This window comes from Caenorhabditis remanei, chromosome IV (genome assembly GCF_010183535.1).
Source record: "Caenorhabditis remanei strain PX506 chromosome IV, whole genome shotgun sequence".
NCBI lineage: Eukaryota > Metazoa > Nematoda > Chromadorea > Rhabditida > Rhabditidae > Caenorhabditis > Caenorhabditis remanei.
Genome location: NC_071331.1, coordinates 21,815,067 through 21,836,775, shown reverse-complemented (window position 1 = coordinate 21,836,775; position 21,709 = coordinate 21,815,067). Strand labels below are relative to the sequence as shown.

At 35.8% G+C, this 21,709-nt stretch overlaps 6 protein-coding genes across 6 annotated transcripts; 2 read left to right on the top strand and 4 right to left on the bottom strand.

Annotated features, from left to right (window-relative positions):
- Nucleotides 1-6,637: 6,637 nt before the first annotated feature.
- On the top strand, nucleotides 6,638-11,118 carry GCK72_015684 (uncharacterized protein; the record flags this gene model as incomplete). Its single annotated transcript, XM_003095074.2, has 9 exons — nucleotides 6,638-6,695; nucleotides 7,182-7,306; nucleotides 7,354-7,454; nucleotides 7,501-7,610; nucleotides 8,165-8,381; nucleotides 9,005-9,126; nucleotides 9,826-10,033; nucleotides 10,567-11,021; nucleotides 11,069-11,118. The coding sequence occupies 9 exons, from the start codon at nucleotides 6,638-6,640 to the stop codon at nucleotides 11,116-11,118; spliced, it is 1,446 nt and encodes a 481-aa protein (XP_003095122.2).
- A 176-nt stretch (nucleotides 11,119-11,294) lies between these two features.
- Nucleotides 11,295-11,794, bottom strand: GCK72_015683 (uncharacterized protein; the record flags this gene model as incomplete). Its single annotated transcript, XM_003095064.2, has 3 exons — nucleotides 11,295-11,328; nucleotides 11,381-11,597; nucleotides 11,644-11,794. 3 exons carry the CDS (start codon nucleotides 11,792-11,794, stop codon nucleotides 11,295-11,297), a joined length of 402 nt encoding a protein of 133 aa, XP_003095112.2.
- Nucleotides 11,795-11,899: 105 nt separating this feature from the next.
- GCK72_015682 (uncharacterized protein) lies at nucleotides 11,900-12,350 on the bottom strand (the record flags this gene model as incomplete). The annotated part of the gene is made up of 3 exons (XM_053731066.1): nucleotides 11,900-12,100; nucleotides 12,147-12,240; nucleotides 12,289-12,350. The coding sequence occupies 3 exons, from the start codon at nucleotides 12,348-12,350 to the stop codon at nucleotides 11,900-11,902; spliced, it is 357 nt and encodes a 118-aa protein (XP_053585838.1).
- Nucleotides 12,351-14,557: 2,207 nt separating this feature from the next.
- GCK72_015681 (uncharacterized protein) lies at nucleotides 14,558-16,755 on the top strand (the record flags this gene model as incomplete). Its single annotated transcript, XM_053731065.1, has 7 exons — nucleotides 14,558-14,585; nucleotides 14,766-14,955; nucleotides 15,812-15,905; nucleotides 15,961-16,200; nucleotides 16,248-16,410; nucleotides 16,457-16,673; nucleotides 16,722-16,755. 7 exons carry the CDS (start codon nucleotides 14,558-14,560, stop codon nucleotides 16,753-16,755), a joined length of 966 nt encoding a protein of 321 aa, XP_053585837.1.
- Nucleotides 16,756-17,375: 620 nt separating this feature from the next.
- GCK72_015680 (uncharacterized protein) lies at nucleotides 17,376-18,517 on the bottom strand (the record flags this gene model as incomplete). The annotated part of the gene is made up of 6 exons (XM_053731064.1): nucleotides 17,376-17,409; nucleotides 17,459-17,675; nucleotides 17,723-17,885; nucleotides 18,032-18,271; nucleotides 18,316-18,409; nucleotides 18,456-18,517. The coding sequence occupies 6 exons, from the start codon at nucleotides 18,515-18,517 to the stop codon at nucleotides 17,376-17,378; spliced, it is 810 nt and encodes a 269-aa protein (XP_053585836.1).
- A 952-nt stretch (nucleotides 18,518-19,469) lies between these two features.
- On the bottom strand, nucleotides 19,470-21,474 carry GCK72_015679 (uncharacterized protein; the record flags this gene model as incomplete). Its single annotated transcript, XM_053731063.1, has 7 exons — nucleotides 19,470-19,503; nucleotides 19,552-19,756; nucleotides 19,804-19,966; nucleotides 20,443-20,676; nucleotides 20,721-20,814; nucleotides 20,863-21,052; nucleotides 21,405-21,474. 7 exons carry the CDS (start codon nucleotides 21,472-21,474, stop codon nucleotides 19,470-19,472), a joined length of 990 nt encoding a protein of 329 aa, XP_053585835.1.
- Nucleotides 21,475-21,709: the final 235 nt, after the last annotated feature.

Here is a 21,709-nt window from a genome sequence, read left to right as displayed (position 1 = left end):
AAATCTAGAAAAAAATAAAATGAGACATCCGGACACACATAGTACGTACCGGAAACCGCAAAACCACAAAATGAAAGAAATAGAGAGGAAGAGGAGAAGCTATCTATCCGTTTCATTTTCTTTTTTTCGAATCCGTCTGTCCATTGACTGCGACGACCGATATAATCGTCCCCCTTTCCCGTTTTTTTCACTTTTTTCTCCCCCTTCTCCCATTAGATAAATCACCTGTGTATGTATACATGTACAACACCGCGATTTGCGACATTTTTATGAGAAATCGGGTCAGAATTTGCAAGAAAATGAATCATGACACAATTTTTTTTGCGAAAACTTGAAAAATTGGCTAAAAATCCCAAAAAATCTGAAAATTTTCAAAAAATTCATATAGATTTATAAAAAACGCGTCAAAGGCGCACCAGCCTAAAATCCATCAAGAACGCGCCTGAGGCGCACCAGCCTTCACTCGAAATTTTCGGTTCAGAACGCGTCAAAGTCACGCCAGCCACCGATAAAGTTGTGACATCTAGAAAAATTGAAATACAGACGCGCCTGAGGCACGCCAGACAAAAAACTTTCGGGTTAGTTTAGTCAAAATAACCAAAGTCTGGCGCGCCTTTCACGCGTTTTTCTCTTGATTTGGGTTCTGGTTGGCACTCAATAAAAAGCAGAGAGTTTGCAAAATTTGATTTTTTTTTTCGAAATTTCAAAAGTACTTTGAATTTTTTTTGAATGGAAATCAACTTTCTCACTATTGTTATTTCTAGATTTCAAAATTTCTCAAAAAAAAAATTCCTCAGTGCCAAAACCTTACCGTAACCCTAACGGTGTTTCAGAATGATCCTTACCTACTGTACAGTAACCAACTTTCTCCAGGTTTTTTCAAATTTTTTTGTCAAGTGGACATCTGGACACACAAACAACATGAAAATTCAGAAATTTCGACTCTGGAAACCTTTTAAATTCGATTTTTCGAAAAAAAAATTGTGGAGTGGTGGCCGAGTGGTTATAGGTTGAGGTACCAGGGTTCGATTCCACATGGCGTCAAACTTTTTTGTTTTTTGTTTAAAATGTTGCGGACATCCGACAAGGTATATAGACAGACACACAGACAGACAAAACCGCCAAATTTGAATTTATGGAGTGTAAAATTGTTCCTTACCTACTGTAAGATTCACTTTTGTCATTACAGCGGGTGCGTCAGATCAAAGGGCATTTCCGACGGTGGCAGGTCATGGATGACAAAGAAAAGAAGGGTCGGTAGGTGTGTGGTGTGTCACCAAGGGGGCGGGGTCATAAATCATTGTGCGGTTGGAGCAGCAATACTTGTGCTCTTTCCACACCCTGAGACAGTTGGTGTGAGGGGGGGGGGGTTTCATTATTGCTCTAAACACTAAACTACGCCTGAATCCTCATCAGGGCTGTTCGAAAACTTTGTACCAAAAAAAATCGAGAAAAAAAACGCTTTTTGAGAATTTTTTGACCGGAAAACTGAAAAAATCGAAAATTTTTTATGAATTTATATGAAAACTGTGTAATAAGACACCTAGAAACCTGAGCACGAAGCAAAATTATAAAATCCTTATTTTAATTACTAGATTTTAAAATTAAATCAAAAAATCCTGAAAAAACAAGATTTCAGCTTAAAAATTCTATAAAACTGCTGGAAAACTATATCTGTCTGTCTGTGAGCCCGGATGTCCAAAATTTCAATTTCATTCTTTTTTTTTTAGTTTAAAACTGTTCAAAATGCATAAGTTCGCAGCAAATTTTTTACGAAAACCACTTAAAAACGAAAAAAGTTAATTTTTTTGCACCCGCCCTGATCCTAATGTCAAAAATGTAATAAATGTCTATTTATCTCCCACCCATCGTTTAAATTGATAATGAAGTAGTAAAAACAGTCTAACACATGTATTTTTAATAAACATTTTATTTAAATTAAATTAAAAAAAACTTTTTGGTGGTGGTGGTGTATGGAGGGGTGGAGGAGGGTTGCTCTGTAAAAATTTGTTTTTTTGTGCAATTATTAAATAATAGAGGCGCACCCTAAAAGGCGCTCTGAATAATAGTGGCGCACCCTCTAATAGAGGCGCCCCCTTAATATATTCGAAATATTTTTCTGGATTTCAATAATTATTTTTCAAAGTTCGTGAAAAAAACAAAATAAACCCTTTTTTTTCGTTTCGAAGTACTGCGCCTTTATTACAGTTTTTACGGTAAATAAACTTCTTACCTCGATTCTCCTTGTTTTCCTCCCTGGGGGCTCCTGGGGAGGGGGGGGGGCTCTCGTCGCTCTACATGACGTCGCTCTACGTGGCAAGCTCTGTAAGAATTTGTTTTTGTGTAATTATTGAGAAAAAATCAGAGTCTGGAGCGACTTTGGCGCGTTTTTTTTGCGGATTTTGTCAGCTATAGACATTGCTGGTGCGCCTTGGACGCGTTTTTGATATTTCTGGAGCTCGAAAGGCCAGAATTATATGGCAAAACTGTCGTAGAATTTTTAGTGGTTCGACCCAAAAAACGCGTCTCAGGTGCGCCAGCCACGTTTTTGAAAACCCCATTTTTAGCAAGGAATCCAGGTTTTTAAACCACGAAAACGCGCCGACGTCACGCCAGCTTTCACTTGAAATCTTTGGTTCGAAACGCGTCAAAGTCGCGCCAGCCTTCAAGCAAAAATTGTTATTTTTTTGGAAAAAATTAAAATCACACGCGCCTGAGGCACGACAGACACCAGTTTGAGAAAATTCGGTTAATTTGAGCCGATAATTAGGCAAAATTACCAAAATTTTGGGTGTCTGGCGCGCCTATGACCTCATCCCCCGTAGCTATTTGAATTTTTTATTATTAAAGTAAAAAATTATTAAAGCTTAAATAAATCAAAGATAACCTATGCAAACACTACTCTTTTTTTGGGACGCCTAAATTGCACTGTTCTTTCAAAAAATTGGTCATTCTCAATTAACTATTTTTGTAACAGGTTCTGGGCTCGCACTCCTGGAGAGTAACTTTGTAGTGAAACCAAACCCTCAAACTTGGGTAATTAAACTTTTTTAATTATTGTTTTTATTTATTTTAATTTACAAAAATAAAGAAATTTACAAAAAAAGGGTGTGGAGGGTGTGGTGTGTGGAGGGCGCTCTGTAAAAATTTTGTTTTTTGTGCAATTATTGAGAAAATAAACTCACAATTCTCCTTATTCTCCTCCCTGGGGGCCTCTCGGGGGGCCCGCCGCTCCACATGGCGGCACCCATTCCACTCCCGGAGCGGGCGCCCCTCATCCCCCCAAAGGGGCTCCTGTCAGATGAACTGAAAAAAAGTTATTAAAAGAAAAAAAAGAAAATATCAACTCACGTTATTGAGCAGCTCCCTTACCGGCCGGAGCCCTGATGGGGGTGGCGGCGGTGAAGGCTCCGCCTTGAGCCTCCACACAAGCTCCCACTGATGGTTCGATGGGGGTGGTGGGGGCTGGCGGACTTGAGTCCATTTTGTCTGAAAATTAAAACAGTTTGAATGGAAAAAAACGATTTAAATATCTTACAGGCATTTTGGACGGTGGTGCTGGAGGAGAGGTAGTGGAGGACGATCTCGAAAGGGGAGCTGCCTGAAAATCGGGTTCCAATTAAATATATTAATTAATTATGCCTTGTAATATACTGGGGGTTCTAATTAATCAAGAAAAAAGGTTTCAGCAAAAATTTGTGAAATTTTGGGTCACTTAGTACCTTATTGTATAACTATTGCTCGAGCAAACAAATTTATGTGAGCAAAAACTCAAAAAGTTTAGAAAAATTTGAATTTTGGGCGGAAAATCGCAAGATACCTCAATTTTAGGAATTAAAAATATAATTTCTCTAGCCCTACTAAGGAATAATTTAGTTGGTGTTATACATAAAATGTGACTTGATTCATTTGAAAACTATCACTGTTAAAATTTTGCTTAATACCAGACACTTTTGCCATTTTTACCGTTGTATTTTCCTATTTTCCCATAAATGCCCCTATTTTTGATTCCTACTGTGTATACTGTAAAATTTGGGTGCTAAAAGCGTCATAACTGTGTCCAGACATGTATTAAGAGCAAAATTTTCAGGGCCGTGCAAAAAACTTTATTTTAAACTTTTTTTGACCGAAAAAAACCGAAAAATTCTGAGAAAATGAGTTTTTTGGAGTCAAAAATCTTGAATTTGTATAAAAACTATAAATAAGACCCCCAGAAACCAGTTTTTAAGTTAAAAATTGGAAAAAAATTCAGGAAAAATCCAAAAAAAACATTTTCACAGTCCTGGTCTAGATCACCGCCCTAGTAAGTTACAATTTGCAATTTAGATCAAAATTATGGGATTTTTTCGATTCTTAAGAATTTTTTCAGGATGAAATGTGTCTGTCTGTATGCCTAGATATCCAGATGCTCATTTTTCATTTAAAACCAAAAAACCCGATTTTTAGGGTTTCTCGAGCTAAATTTGCAAAATTTAGAAGGTTTTCAAAAAAGAAATTAGCTAAGATTTAAGATTTCTGAATTACTCACCTCATAAAGCTCAAATGAGCTCCACAATCCAGAATAACAATAAAAATAGAAAATATTAGAATTCAAAAATAATCAAAGGAATAAGAGAGGGGTCGACCGGCATACATCAGCTGGGTCTTGGATACAAATGAGATATACGTTTTGGGAGAAAGGAAGTAGGGGGGATTGACCTGAGCAGCTGTCTTAGAGGGGGCGGGGCAAGAGCATTCTACATCCCGCTGCACAATGATTTATGGCCCCGCCCCCTTGGAGACACACCACACCTTCCAGTCGGACCCTTCTTTTCTTTGTCATTCATCAACCTTTTGACCTACCACCGTCGGAAATGCCCTTTGATCTGACAGCCGCTGTAATGTCAACCGGCGAATTTTTGGGTTACGGTAGGATCTTGGCACACTGTATAAGTTTTTTTGGAAAAAAAACTTTGAAACCTCGATTTGAAAAGTAGGTAACAAATTTGAATTCCATTCAAAAAAATTCAAAGTACTTTTGAAATTTTGAAAAAAAAAAACAATTTTTGTTATGTTTTCACTAATTATTAGCTAAAATAACGTGAAATTTTTTTGTCTGGCGTGCCTCAGGCGCGTGTTTAAACTTTTCCAGAAAGATATCAATTTTCGTTTAAAATTGATGTATCTGGCGCGACTTTGACGCGTTTCAAACCGAAGACTTCTAGTGAAGGCTAGCGTGACGTCGGCGCGCTTTCAAAACGTTTAGCTTGCGGCTCAAAAACGGGAAGTGGTTTTTCAAGGTGAAAATAAGATTTGCGGGTTTTTTAGGCTAAGAAGTTGAGTTTTTCACTGAAAATCTTGTCAAAAACCTCAAAAAAAAAAGATAAAAAACGACAAAATCAGTTCAAACCAGTTTTTTGGGATTTTTCAGCGAAAAAGTGGGTTTTCAAGCTAAAAACACAATTTGGCAACTTTCTAGGTCAAAAAATTAAATTTTTCACTAAAAATCACGTCTGAACCTCAAAAATCAGTAAAAAACTACAAAAAAACAGTTCAAATGGCCGAGTTATTCAACAAAAAAAGTTCAAAAGCGGGGCCTAGAATCCCAAAATTTGGGTTTCTAGGCCACGAAATGAGGGAAACCGGAGTTTAATAAAAATTTGAATTTAAAAAAAGTGTCTTTTTTGCTGGAAAAAAAGTCTGATTTTCGATTCAATGATGATTGTGAAGTTTATCAATTTTTAGCTGTTTTCAGTTGAAAATGTCCAAGGGTGTTACGGTATCCCTGATTGACCCACAAAGAAAATTTTGCATGCACTATACAGATAAAAAGTAGAGCTTTATTTTTGTAGTTGACAACTTTTTTGTACAAACACTCCCTAGAGAGTTATGGGTATTTTAAGACGACAGCTCAAAAATCGCACTAGGTGGAACTGAAATATGTTATTTCCCTGGCATGTAATTTGCTAGAAAGTGCTCTTACAAAAAGTTGTTAAATCCAAAAATGGAGTTCTACTTTTGATATGTACGATCCATTAAATTTTAACTTGGTGGGTGGATCAGGAATACTGTAACACCCTCTCGAAGTTGGTGAATTTTAACAGGTAAAGTTACTAATTTGGATTTTTCAAAAAATTTTGAAAACAAATTCCAACATGCACCAAAAGTTTCCAGACCTTATCCAGAAATTTGAAATTTTTATAAATTTTTGGATCACGTCATAGTTAACATTTTCAAAAAAAAGATGATTTTTGTTTGATAATCTCGAAGTTTCGAAACTTTTCGAAAATCAAAATTTCTGAACATGTCTTATAACTCGATCGTTTCTAGTCGGAAAATTTTGAAACTTATATTTTCAGAATCAGCTCATTGAGAGCTTTCAGAAAAGTATAATCATGCCTAGGTTTCAAAATTTTCGGATTTTTGGGTCAACACAAAAGGTACTGTCATTTCGTTAGGTTTAAACCATTTCTTTTTCGAAAAAATTGAAACTGCAGTCTTCAAAATTAGTTTTCGCTAGAGCTCAGAAAATCATAATTCCTATCACAACATTTTTGAGTACACACCTCATATAATCGCCTCAACACGCCTCGTCAAACAAATTCTCACTGATAACAACTTAAAATGACAAATTTCCGTTGAAGACATCTTTCTCGAAATGTTAATTATTTCCCTGTTATTACTGGTAGTAAGTATATTTGCGGATGATCCTTATAGTAAGTACCTACAAAACTGAGTTTTTCTGAAATTTTCCGTGTGAAACTCAAAAATGTTTAATTTTTCATGTGGTATTCAGATTTATTTCGTTCTTAGCTTTCAGAAAAGTACCCACACGCCTAGGTTTGGAACAATTTGGGTCTCGACGCGAAAACTACAGTAACCCGCCGTAAATCGTGCCGAGACCCAAATTGCTCGGAATATAGGCTTGTGGGTAATTTTCTGAAAGCTGAGAACGAGTTGAATCGGAAAATCGATGTTTTGAAAAATTGAGAGGAAATCTGAAAAAGTTATGATCATTGTTCTCTTTCAAAAAACGTTTTCAATTTTTGTTCATTTTTAATGGTTTTTGGCTGGAAATTCGTCATCTTTTCTGAATTTGTCATTAAAAATAATAACGATTAGGAGGGCTACAGTAGAATATTGAAATTTTATTTTTTAATAATAAAGATTATTAAAAAAAAACTACTAGTCAATTTATCTAGATTGCACCAGAACTCAAACAATCAACCCACCTGCTAACATTAGCACCCCCGTGATCTACCCAGCAACATGGAATCCTTCGAAAGGTGCACCTCAATATGCATCCGGCCAGAGTTGCTCATGGATTGTGAGTTACTTTTAATTTTCTTTAATTGATTAAATTAGGTCAATTAGGTGAACGTCCCAAAAGGAATGTATGCATTACTTCAAATAAAGGCAACTACTAACGAATCAACAACTCTTCAAGTCAACGATTCGACAGGCTATGTGACAATGTATTTTTTTTTGAAACTTTGTTTTTCACCAAAATTTTTTTTGCAGCATTCAGTTAGCCGACATGGAGCCATTCTTCCTCATGGATCCATCTTTTAGAATTGATCTACATGCCAATAAAATTGGAACTTTCGGCATGAGAATTCGTTGGAGTATTGGTAAAACAGTCGATGACGCGCCAGCGCTTTTATGTTTAGCTCACTAGGTTTTGAAATTACTCTTGTTTTGAAGGTGCGTCGCGTGCGGTAGATCAAAATTCAAAGTATACGGAATATAGGCTCTAATAAGCATACTTGTCAACCGGGCCGGCTCGTAACTCACGTCAAAATGAATATTACAAGCTGAAAAATATACCAAAATGTAGATCTCGACGAGATCTAAGTCCGTGACCTGCTACGGGCCGGATGTCTATTCGTTAATGTGCCGCGGGCCGGGAAAAAGTGCCAAAAAAACGAAAAAATGGCCAAAAAAGCTATTCTAGCCCGACCCGCGGCACATTAACGAATAGCCTTCCGGCCCGTAGTAGGTCACGGACATAGAACTCGTCGAGATCTACATTTTGGTATATTTTTCAGCTCGTAATATTCATTTAGACGTGAGTTACGAGCCCGCCCGTGTCGGCCCGTTTCGGCCCGGTTGACAAGTATGCTAATAAGCTGTGCAAGACGTTTTTTTTATCGCAATAAAAATTGTCATAGTAAAAAATTTCCAGTCCAAAACGCGTCCTCAACAGCATGGCGTACTCGTCAACGCTCCTCCCCACAGACCATGTTTGGCTCGGATTTTGATAATGTTACGACAATTGAAGCAGATACTCGAGTGAATCTTTTGACACTGTCTCCGACACGATTCTCGGGGGATTCTAGTCGATTATTACGGAATACTCAAGTTTATGATGGTAACTCGATTGAGGCGAAACATATTGGAAAGTGAGTTGGTTTAGATACGAAAATTATTTGTCAAGAATAGGAAATTCATTATCTCTATGAAATTTCCCATGTTTTGAGCCCTATATCAACTCATTTCGGAGCAATTTGAGAATTTAGGTTTGGTGGCCTAGAAAATGCATTTCCTAGGCCACCAAATTAAAATCCTGTATCGAGATACATTGGTTTTTTATGGAGAAAAGATAAAATTAAGCGTTTTTGACACAAAAAACTATTAAAAAACTGTTAAAAACCACTCGGAACATCGAAAAATGAGTTTTGCTAAAAAAGTGGTGGCCGAGTGGTTGAGGTTCCGAGGTACCAGGGTTCGATCCCCACGGTGGCAAAACTTTTTTATTTATTAAATACATAGGTTTCCGGGTACGGAAAGCTCAATTTTGATATCAAAAACCGCAAAAAAATGACCCGGAATATCGAAAACTGAGTTTCGCAAAAAAAAGTGGTTAAGGTTCCAAGGCACCAGGGTTCGACCCTCCCCCCCCCCTTCTCTATTTTTTGTTTTCTCTTTTATAGGGTTTCAAGTATTTTTGAGGCTACCAAACCCAACTTTTTAAGCATTCTTTGGAAATTATATATTCTTCACGTAAAATCTAGTACATTTTCAGTTTGTACCAAATACATAAAAATGGAGCGAGATTTGTGTCAACTGGTAAATATCTAACACTCCGGTCGTTGCTCCCAGGTTACTATGCAGTTGGAAACGGTGTTATTGTGCAAGATTATGAGGGTGAGTACTCATAATTACAACATTTTTAAATTATCAGGGGTTTGCAACAAAAAAAAAGCCAAATCAGGTAGTTGTTACCTGATGGCCTAGAATAGTTAAAGCTCCAAATTCAGGGAAATATGAAAATTTCAGAAACTTCATGTAAAATTCAAATTGATGATGTCAAACTCAATAATAGCTTGCATTTTCTAAAAAAAAATAGATTTTTTAACCAAATTTCCGCAGTTTTTGACAATTTTTAACTTTTTGACTAGGTGGCCTAGAAAATCCCATATTTAGGCCACCATGCGGGCAAAAAATGTTTTCGGGTTTTTGATGGTTTTTGAAAAAATTTACGACGAAAATGTAATCGGAAAATTTCGAAAATTTCTGCTGTAACAAAAATAGTGATTTTTCGATTTTTTCTGAAATTTTTCCTATTTTTATACCCAATAACAGGTTTCCGGAGTCTGTCCTTGAAATACTTACAGTTGTTATCATAAAAAGGCTTCAAAAAAAAAAAACATTATCTATTTTTTTACCAAACTTTTCAAGTATATTCAAGAATTCGACATTTTTGGATAACAAAATTCAACAAATTTCACATTTTTATTCAAAATTTAGTTAAAATGATTTTTTTGGGCAGTTTTATTGAATTTTTTTTTTGATTTTCGGGTTTTTCGGTCAAAAATTTTACAAGCTAACGTACAATTATTTCAGACGTGAAACCCTTTCATTCCTACAAAGCAATCAACTGTATTATGGAGGCCCCCTGTAACGTTCTTCTGGATGCAACCAATGGTACAGCTGCAGCTATTAGATACAGTGACGAAGTGATCTACATGAGAAATATTAAAATGACAGAGACGAACAAGATATCTGTATACACTGACTTTGTGACAGATGCTCATAAATTGACGGATTATTTGTGAGTTAAATTTAATTAAAAAAAACATTTCTGATTGTGAAAAAAAAAATAATAAAAAAATAAAAAACAATAAAAATAATCAGAAATTCCTGAAATTAAGCTTCGGACCAGAGCTGTGCGGAATTCCTTCTTCCTTCTTCCTTCTTCCGGGCATTTTTTTCACTTCCTTCTTCCTTTTTTGAAATTTTATTCCTTCTTCCTTCTTCCGTCGTCCTTTTTTGAAATTTTAGTTCCAACGTCTTTTTCGTAATATATTTGAAATTTTAAATACTAATTTTTGAAATGCCACCAATTTACGATGCTCCGATCAATTAACGATGCTCCGACGCGTGTTGTTTGTATGTTCCTAAACAAGCTGGCAAATTTCGACTTCCGTTATGAAAAAATTACTTCCGACTTCTGACCTTTTTTCACTTCCTTCTCCCGTCTTCCTTTATGAAAATTTTACTTCCGCACAGCTCTGCTTCGGACCTACCGCACGTGACGCCCGGCCGCGACGCAGCCCATTTCGAATTTCATCCGTTTTTCTTCAGATCAACCAACATAAACACAACAATCCCTCAAAAGTTAAACGGACAATACACAACGTTCGTTTTGGACAAGGACCATGCTATCGTATCTCTGACTTCGGACGGTACGAACTGGACATCCGGATTCGGCGGTCGCCGTGGGTTCATGACGTCACCAAATTACGCGATAAACAGCAACAATCAAAATTTTGAAGATAAGATATATTCTACGTCGTCAAAATCGTCGAAAATCAGTTTCTACATTGATAAAGCGTCGATTCCGTACGGTGTAACTACTATATCGATTTTACGTGACCGAAATACTGTATTCAATGCCACGTATTCACTCGAGAATCTTCCCGAAGATTCAACGATTTCGGCTATCGGGGACACGTTATCGGTTCAGTATCAATTAAATCCTACGGTTTATTCAAAAGGAATTTATATTAGTTTTGGATTCGATGAAAACGGTTCGGCAGGTAGGTAGAGTGCGTTTGCACTTGGTGATAATTTGAATATGTTTAAGGAATGGTCTTCTCAATTCTTCTTATCGCCATAGTTTCCATTTTCATATAATGCTCTGAATTCTAATAAAGTTATTAAATTTCTGTTATTTTTGTGTATCTAGGAAGTGACATACTTAAACATATTGATAAGTTCAAGAGCAGGACAATATTTTGTGCAGTGGTTTGCAAACAACAAACATAATCTTAACATTTATTGGAAAACCGCACAGAACATTGAATCGATAATTAGAAATCTGGCAGTGGAAGGAAGTCGTGATAGCTGAAATATGTATTAGAATCATGCAATGATAAAAGTTTAAAAAAAAACTCACTCTTTACAGTACATTCTTATTTGAATAATTTGCGGTTTATCAGTATTATAATGGTAGTCAATTGTCCATTTGTATGAGAGGGATCCGTTCAGATGCAAGAAATTTGTTTGTGCAGTTCCATAAAGAGGGGACGTTGTGTTTCTTGGAAATTCATAGACATAAGATCCATCAATACTCTCAAATGTATAATTCATTGATACGAATGAATTGTCGAGTGCTGAAAAACTTTTACTGTTTATGTGTAATTCGAAACCTTTTCATACTGTGGTTCTGAACAGTTATTGCAAGTTCCCATGGTTCAATAAAATTGACTGGAGTTGGAATTTCGAATGTCGGTATTTCGATTCGACCCAATCCAGAAACCACAAAGTTTTGAGCAAGAAACTGGTAAGGAAAAGAGAGTATCGAGATCATCAAGTCAAAAGCCTGAAAAACTTTAAAATTCCCTCTCTACTTTTTCTAAAAAAACACTTACACCAGAAAGATCATTGCCGGTGGCAAAAGCACAGTATCCATTGGTTAGAGATGATATCTCGTATAATGGGGGGGGGCAGAATTGGAACCACCCGATGGAACACTGTCCACAGCAATGTGTACCATCACATGATTTGCTCGTAGTTGGGAAATGATATTGGATACATCAGACTCATCGGGATACCGTTTTACAGCTATGAACACTAGAGCTCCGCATATTGCCGCTTTCTTATTGGCAAGAAACTTCTGGAATGTTTTATAAATAAGAAAGATGAGGTGAAAAAGTACAAACCTTTAACACATTGTACAAATTGCTTCCAGTTGTTTTGTCTCCATATCCAAGTGATTCATCCGGATGATGAGCCAATAGAGAAACTCTCAAACTTCTGAATCAAAAGATCTAGCAAAACAGCCAAAACATAAACTAAACATACTCAGAGTCCGTATAATACTCAATATCCTCTTCCTGTTTTGTATCAAATCGAACATTTGCCATTGTTGTATAGTAAGGAGCAAAATTGATCATATTATCACAACCCCAATCATATACTCCATAGCCGATTTCAGTTGAATAAGCGAAGAGAACTGTGTTGTTCTGATATGGATGACATGCGGCCGATGAACCTGAACCATTTTCAATTTATTATTTGAATTTATTTATTTTGATTCGTGATGAAGGGCAAGGAGCCACTGATACAACCGAAGTGAATTACAAAAAGATATAGGAGCAATTTGGTGATTCGATTCTGGAGGACGCAAAATTAGGAAGGAAACTGTTTTTCCCTTTGGAAATAGTAAAAAAGAAAAAGAGTTTTTGCCCTTTTTTTGCTACCTATATTAAGAGATTTATTTTTATTTTGATCTGAAATATGGGTTTTTGATTTCTAGAACTAGATAATAACTTTCTCTAATTCTTCATTTTTGAATCTGAAATAAAATCGCTTCTGATATTGTGCCCCTATAATCAACATTAGTTTGGGAAAAGGGGGGGGGGGGTGTGATAGAATAGAATATGAATAACTGAAATGTGCTTTTGAGAAACATTTTCTTGTTATCAGTGAAGAGTCTTAACGACTTTTCTTCCCCAAAACATTTCAGGTGGAGGAGCTTGACGTAAAAATCGGAAAGAAGTCGAGATCTGGAAATAACATTTTGTAACGGGTGAATACATTTTTAGGTCCCATTGCTCAAATGATTACAGACAAAACGATTTATGCTGATGGCGATTATTGTTGAAATAATCATACTTGTCAACCGGGCCGAAACGGTCCGACACGGGCCGGCGCGTAACTCTCTTAAAACTCAATATTATGAGCTGAAAAATATACCAAAATCTAGATCTCGACGAGTTCTATGTCTGTGACCCACTAAGGGCCGGATGTCTATTCGTTAATGTGCCGCGGGCCGGGCATGAATGACTTTTTTGGCCATATTCGCGTTTTTTGGCACTTTTTCCTTTTAATAAGAAAGAACCATGTATAATAGTCTATCACTGGCCCGGCCCCTAAGGCCCGTTTTTTGAAGGGATTATTTTTTCATAGAATAATGTATGTGTGTCTGACTAGGGAAGGCCCTCGACTCGGTCTGGAGATATGAGTCGTGACCTATATCATGAGAAAGCTGAGAAAACGCTGATTCCAAATATATATTCAGTTTTTGCCCTAGAGGCTTGGTATTCGAGAAAAACAAGGTCAAAGTTAGAAAAAATGACAAATTATTGCCTTTCTAACACGCGAAAATTGCAAAAAATTTCAAAACAGTTTTCGCGTGTCAGAGAAGCAATAATTTGTTATTTTTTCTAACAATTTCACCTTGTTTTTCTCGAATACCAGGCCTCGAGGCAAAAACAGAATATCAGCGTGATTTCAGCTTTCCAATGATATAGGTCACGCCCCTTATCTCCAGACCAAGTCTAGGACCTTCCCTAGTGAGTTCATTTTCATACCAAAAGAAAATTTTCAAAGAATTTTTTTCAAGTTTTATAATATAATTACTTTCGCCATTTTTTAATTGTTTTCTTCCACGGCTTCAGAAATGCCCAAACTGTTTTGCCGCTCAATCTCAGCGGGGTTTCGACCGAATTTTTAAGACCTTTCGATATGGAAATGAACTCACGAAAACACTTAGATTATTCTTGGAAAAAAATCAGATTTGACCTTTAGTACACCTTCAAGTTTTTTATTGCCGGAGCCGTCTCGCTGAAAAGTTCAGTTAATCTTTCGAAAAGTATACTAAATCATCATGAAAAAAGTATAAAAAACGAGTAAATTGGGAAATTTTTCTCCATGAAAAATTGAATTTTTTGAAAAAATCACATATCCCTGAAAAGAGGGCCTGAGGGGCAGGGCCTTTTAGGGGCCGCCCCTCATTTGACAAGTATGGTATGAATAAGCGTTCGGTACAGAGTGCCAACTTGTCATTTTCAGTTGAAAAAGCGAATAAATAAGTATTGTAATGATGAGCAAGACACGTATTATGAGAACCTGAAATTTAAATTTAATATTAGAGTTTTTGTAAAAATAGAGAAGGTTTTGCATTGTTTCCCCCCCCCCCCGCTTCTGCGTTGTGTCTTTTAAGAATGTACTAGTTTTTATTTAATAGTCATAAAATAGAATATGACTGAATGAAATGTGTATTTAAAGAGCATATTTCGTTATCAGTGGAATATTTTATTGCGAAACCCTCTCTCGAGTTGATAACAGAATGGCAGTAGTATTATACCTAGGAAGAGGTTTCGCTATAAAATATTCTACTGACCGAAAATATTCATTATTCCATTCTGTCACTATAAAACTGTTACTACCAAAACTAAAACTAATAGGACACATATCAGCACCAAAACTCAAAACTAATATGTTTCAGATTTCAAAATAAAATTTCAAAGTTCACCTAATAAAACTTCATGATTCAGGTCTCCTTGCTGCATGTGTTCCTTCCCAAACCAACATTGTTCTATTCGCTTATTCAACTGACATCGATTACAACACATTTCGGTTGGGCGCACAGAATCTCGTTCGCTATTCCATTTTCAACAAAAAACTGGCAAATGTTCGATTCGATACAAAGGAGGAAGAGGAGATCGAGTATCACACGGATAACAAGTTAGTTATGGTTTCATTGTTACACCTTCGTGTACTCCTCGTGAACAAGTCGGGTTGACTGGTTTAGAAATAGTTATAGCCATTGAAACAACTATATTAGTCTCATTTGCCTGATATATAGTTAGAAAAAGTCGGTTTATATAAAAAAATAACGTCGTTGATGAAAAATGTGTTTTTTTCCAGACTTACAAGATATCGTCCCGGCCCGGATTTTTTCATAATTTTCTTTTCCAAACTTTTATCAAAAATAGTTTTAAAAATCCCATGTCCGCTTGAGTTTTTATCGATATTTAAACATATAGTCAAGAATGCGGCATTTTTGCAAAAATTTTTTTAAAAATTCAAATTTTTTAAATGTGATTCTCTCTAAAAACAATTCTCAAGCTTTTTTTCGGGTAATAATTCCCACACTCTATAAAAATTCAGCCAATTTTCAGCAAAATTTATAGAATCTACACTATTAAAATCAGCGCTCCTTATGAACAACAGTGCCGGTCTATTATAGGGTTATTCACATGCGGAAATGTTTTTTTCTTCAATTTTTTGCCTAAAAAGGCCCTTTCCCCGTTTTTTTTCCGGACGTGAATAGCCCTATTCAAAGAAAATCAGCTATTTAATGTGAAAACTTGTTTTTTCCCGATTTTAAGGAAAATTCTAAAAAAAATTGTCGAAAACTGCACGAAATCATTTTTCTGATAATTCTTGACGGGGAAATTTCAGTGAAAGTTGATAAAAACGACAATGAATAACGAAAAATTCGGTTTTAAAGGTATTTTGATCAAAATACAAATTTTGCACTATTAAAATGGCCAAACATTAGAGTTAATGTTCAAAAAATATCAATCACCTATTTCAGAAGTTTCAATGCATCCATATTCTCCCACCCACCTGATCCATCACTTGGATATGGAGACACAACAACTGGAAGTAACTTGTACAATGTTTTGAAGGTTTGTACTGTACATATTTCTGGATCTCTGATTCATATGCATATATTTATTCAAGAAGTTTCTCAACAACAAGACATTTTCTACTTGTGGAGCTATAGTCGTTATTCTAGTGAAACGGTACCCGAATGAATCCAATGTATCTGACATTATCTACCAACTACGATCCAATCATATACTTGTCTATATTACTGTAGACAGTGTCCCATCGGGCGGTTCAAACTCCGCAACACTTTTCGAAATGTCCAGTAAAACCAACGGATATTGTGTCTTCGCAAGCGATTATGATCTTATATTTGTACGTTGGTGGATAACTTTAATTATTGATGATAATTAATTATTCAGGCATTTCAAAATATGGGTGCAATACTGTACACACCTTACCAGTTTCTTGCTCAAAATTTTGTTGTCACGGGATCCGGTAGCCTCGAGTTACCGGTATTCAAGACTCCGATTCCTGAAGGATGGGTACAATGGACACGAGTTGTAATAACTGTTCAGGATCATAGTAAGTGTTTGAGTTAATTAATTACTATTAATTGACTTAATTGCAGCACTTGACAATTCCTTTGTATCTGTCAACTATACAATTGCAAGTACTGATGGAGTAGTTGCTTACCAGTATCCGAATGACCATGCCGATCGACGACATGGAACTGGACAGGCGGATTTGGTGGCTTCGAACGGATCTCTTCATTACAAATGGACGATTGACTATCAATACAGTACGAATGCTCCACAAATCATTGAATGCAGAATGTACAGCTATTCGTAAGTGTCATATTGTACTACAAACGAATCATTTTTGATATTTTCCAGCTACCACGACTTCCTTCCACTACCAGATTACTAATTATTTGGTGTTATAATGATATTCTAACTTTTTATTATCTTTTTTTCTTTACTTTTGACTTGTTGACATCAGAATGACGGAAATTATGCCTCTCAATAATGTGTAATCAGTGAAATTGTTTTTTTCAAACGGACATTACTATTTTCATTCCGCCTTCCCCATTCCGTTCAACCCTAACTCCTTCCACATGAAAACGCGCTGGAGGCGCACCAGATAGTCAGGAACCAATAAAATGACATTATCTGGCGTGCCATTGACGCGTTTTAAACGCTTAAAGATGCGTCAAAGGTGCGCCTGACTTCTATTTTAAGCGATTTCAATCGATTTCAGTCAGGTTTTTTGTCCGATTTTAGACGTTATGGATACTAATCTGAGAACGCGTCAAAGGTGAGCCAGCCGAAGTGTTTTTTGAATTTCAAAGCTTGGCACTGCTATTTGAATTTTGTTTTTGTGCCAAGATTTGGGCATTGACATCATGATAAAAATATGTCTAAAACTTTTTCAAATTCTGCAACGGCACAGATATTTCTCTGCCTGATGTAAACTGATATGAAAGTTTGAAAATAAGAAAAACTGTGATGAGTATTTATTGTAAAATCGAACACATTATTGAATGATCATTAGAAATCTGGTAGTGGAAGGAAGTCGTGGTAACTGAAATATTACGATTTATGCAATGATAGAAGGTTTTGAGAAAACTTACTAAGTACTGTACATTCTACATTCCATGATTTGGGGTTCATCAGTGTTATAATGATAATCAATTGTCCATGTGTATGAGAGGTCTCCGTTCAACCACACATAACCTGATTGTGCAGTTCCAAAAAGAGGATATGATTGGACACTCGGATATTTATAGACATAAGATCCATCAGTACTCGCAATTGTGTAATTCATTGAGACGAATGAATTATCAAGTGCTGCAAACATTGTGAGTGATAAAGTTTAACTTGGAAAGCATCCTTACTGTGGTTTTGAACAGTTATTGCAAATGAACAGGTGTCAGAATAACCCGCTGGTATCGGAGTTTTGAATACCGGTATTTCGATTCGACCCGATCCAGAAACCACAAAGTTTTGAGCAATGAATTGGTAAGGGAATCCAAGTATATTGGTCATCCAGCCAAAAGCCTGAAAACTGTCTTTTTCAAAAAATTTTGGTTATATCTTTTGTGTTGAGACGTACTATGGAATCACTTGCACAAAAACGTACAAAACATATCATGAATCATTTGAATGTCTACTCAAATACATTTCACGGTGAACTTAGAACTCACTTTCTGAAGAGCATTGTCGGTGGCAAAAGCACAGTATCCATTAGTTTGAAATGACACTTCGTACAGAGAGGCAGAATTGGAACCGCCCGATGAGACACTGTCGACAGCAATGTATACCATTACATGATTGGATCGTAGTTGGGAAATGATGTCAGATACATCAGACTCATCTGGATACCGTTTGACTAATACTAACACTTGGGCTCCGCATATTGAAACCTTCCCATTATTGAGAAATTTCTGAAATTTTAAATAAATAAAAGATGAGATGAAATAGTACAGACCTTTAATACATTATACAAATTACTTCCAGTTGTTGTGTTTCCATATCCCAGTGATGGATCAGGTGGGTGGGAATATAAAGATGCATTCAAACTTCTGAAATGAAAAGGTCTAGAAGCTAAAACAGAAACCAGATATATACTCAGCGTCCGAGTGAAACTCAATCTCCTCTTCCTGTTTTGTATCGAATCGAACAATTGCCATTGTTGTATTCTTATAAGAATAGTAGAACACACTATTAGCTGCCCAAAAATATGTCCAATAGTCGATATCATTTGAATAAGCATACAGAACTGTGTTGTTCTGTGATGGACGACATGCGGCCGGAGAATCTGAATCTTTAAAAAATTATTTGAATCTGAAATATTGGTTATTGACTTCTAGAACTAGATTCTAACTCTATTTAACATATTTTTCTGACAGAATTGAGGTTTTTAAATCATATTTTGTCCTTATTATGGTAGGGAGGGGTATGATAGAATAGAATATGAATGACTGAAATGTGTCTTCGAGAAACAATTTCTTGTTATCAGTGAAGAGTCTTAACGACTTTGCTGTCTCGATTTTTTTCCTTTTTTCTCTCTATTATAGATTATTCCCTAAATGTCAGGGAGAGGTACAAACAAAAATTAAGAAACATAGTCTTCTTTATTGTCACTAACATATTGCAATTCTAGGGAAAGTCACGAGGAATTGTATTGCAATCGCAGTAAACTACGAAAATATTCGAAATCAATTTGAATTAAAATAATCAAGAACTATTAAATGAGTCTGAAGTGTCATATATCTGCCAAATTACTAATAATGTTGTGTTTAATGATATTTGTTAAAAATACTAACTTTTTATTTATATTTTTTTTAAGTTCTCCTTCCTTTCGACTCGATGAAGTTAGAAAAACATATGCCGAAAGTGTCACCTTTTAATAATTTGTTATCAGTTGAATTGTTTGTCGAATAGAGATGTTTCTTCAGAATGAACCCGCTTTTTGGTATTTTTTCTTTCCGCTTTTGTATGTCCAAAAATGTTTTCAAATTTTGATACGGTACGAATTTTTCTCTGTCTGTTGTCGACAAGCATTAACAATTACAAGTAAGAATACATTGATTGAATGAAATAAGTATTTATTGGAAAATCACACAGAATATTGACGGATCATTAGACATCTGGCAGTGGTAGAAAGTCGTGATAGCTGAAATATTATATTAATGTAATTGTTGAATATTCTGAGAAAACTCACAATCGACTGTACATTCTTAATTGAATGATTTGTGGTGCATCCGTGTTATAATCATAGTCAATTGTCCATTTGTATGAGAGGGATCCGTTGAAATGAATATTATTATCAAACCGTGCAGTCCCAAAAAGAGGCCCAACTTCATGAATAAAAGATCCATCGGTACTCGCAATGGTATAGTTTAGGGATACGAATGAATTATCAAGTGCTGCAATACTTTTAACTAATTAAGTTTAAAGCGGAACTTATTCTTACTGTGATTCTGAACAGTTATTGCAAGATCCCCCCTTGCACGTGTACCCACTGGAATTGGAGTTTTGAATGTCGGTATTTCGATTCGACCCGATCCAGAAACCACAAAGTTTTGAGCAATGAATTGGTAAGGAGTAGCAAGTATCGATGTCATGTAGGAAAACGCCTGAAAAGTGTAAGATAAAAAGATAGTTCAATGGCAAGCGTGAGTCAGTACACATCCAAAATATTGTTTCACCTAGTTTCCGATTTTTCTATTAGGTTTTGTTAGTTTTTTTTAAATTAAAAAAAAAATTTTAAATGTTTTTTTTTGTTGAAAACTCATAAAGAGCCTTTTATAGTACACTTCTTCGACTTTACTTTTTTCTTACAAAACGGTTGGCGAGAATTGGAAAACTATTCTAAATTAGATTAAACTAAGTAAACTGTGGATAAAACCAACAAAATATCTGAACTAAACTTTGGTGCCGGCCTCTGAACAAATGTGAAAATTAGCAAAATAGGGGGATGTGTATGTAAAAAGATTAGAATGCCAACAATTTTGGGTTGATAAACAATCACATTAGCTAGAAACTGTACGGCAAAGTTCAATATCAAAAAAAAAGAAAGAAACATATGACTCAACCTAATAAAAGAACTCACATCACCAATATTCATTGCAAAAGCACAGTATCCATTTGTTTGAAGTGACATTTTGTACAGTGTTGCAGAGTTGGTACCGCCCGATGGGTTACTGTCCACACCAATGTACGCCATCACATGATTTGCTCGTAGTTGGCTGATTATGTCCGATACATCCGACTCATCTGGATACCGTTTCACCAATATAAACACTAGGGATCCGCATATTGAAGCTTTCTTATTGTTGAGAAACTTCTGAAGTATTTTCTGAATAAAAGATGAGAGGAAATAGAACAAACCTTCAACACATTGTACAAGTTACTTCCAGTCGTAGTGTCTCCGTAACCAAGTGTTGGATCAGGTTGATGGGAATTTAAAGAATTATCTAAACTTCTGAAATGAGAGGGTATACTAAAACAACAAAACAGGAACAAAACATACCCTGCGTCCGTGTGATATTCAATCTCCTCTTCCTGTTTTGTATCGAATCGAACATTTGCCATTGTTCCATACAAACGAGCATATAGGATAAAATTAAAGGAATTTACATAAAATGTGTTATAGTCGATATCATTTGAATACGCGTACAAAACAGTGTTGTTCTGATATGGAAGACATGCGGCCGGGGAGTCTGGAATATATTCATTTTATTAGAGGAACCTTTATTATTTCAATCTGAAATTATTATGTTTTATATTTAGGTTGCTTCTAATATTTATGTCCTAATTAATCCTTAGTTTTGAAGGTAGGGGGGGGGGGGGGGGGGGTGATAGAATAGAAGATGAATGACTGAAATGACTCTTTCTCCTTATCGACCTTTTATACAAACGTTTCGTTTTTGTACTAGGCAACATTCATGATGACTTCAATATAGGATGTAATGTGTTCATGCGGAAGTAGCTTAATGTTTTATGATAGCATAAAAAGAAATTCACTGATAGCAAGCAAAACTGTCAAAAGTATAAAGATCAGATACATATTACCTGCGAAAAACACTTTCTTGTTATCAGTGAAGAGTCTTAACGACTTTTTTTTTGACGTCCAACATGTCATATGAATGTTCAAATATGAACTGTTAACAACATTTTTCTAAAAATGACTGCTCTCCGACCGTTTGACGTCAGTGAGGCAGTGTCAAAAGAGGGGTCGAGATTGAAAGAGAAAAAGTGTGGGATGGAAACATTTGGAGCTCGTTAGAAAAAGGTTGAAATTAGGTTAATTACTGATTTTCTAATGTGAGCTTTTTCAATTACCAAAAAAACTGTATTAGAGAGACACCTTTAAAAGA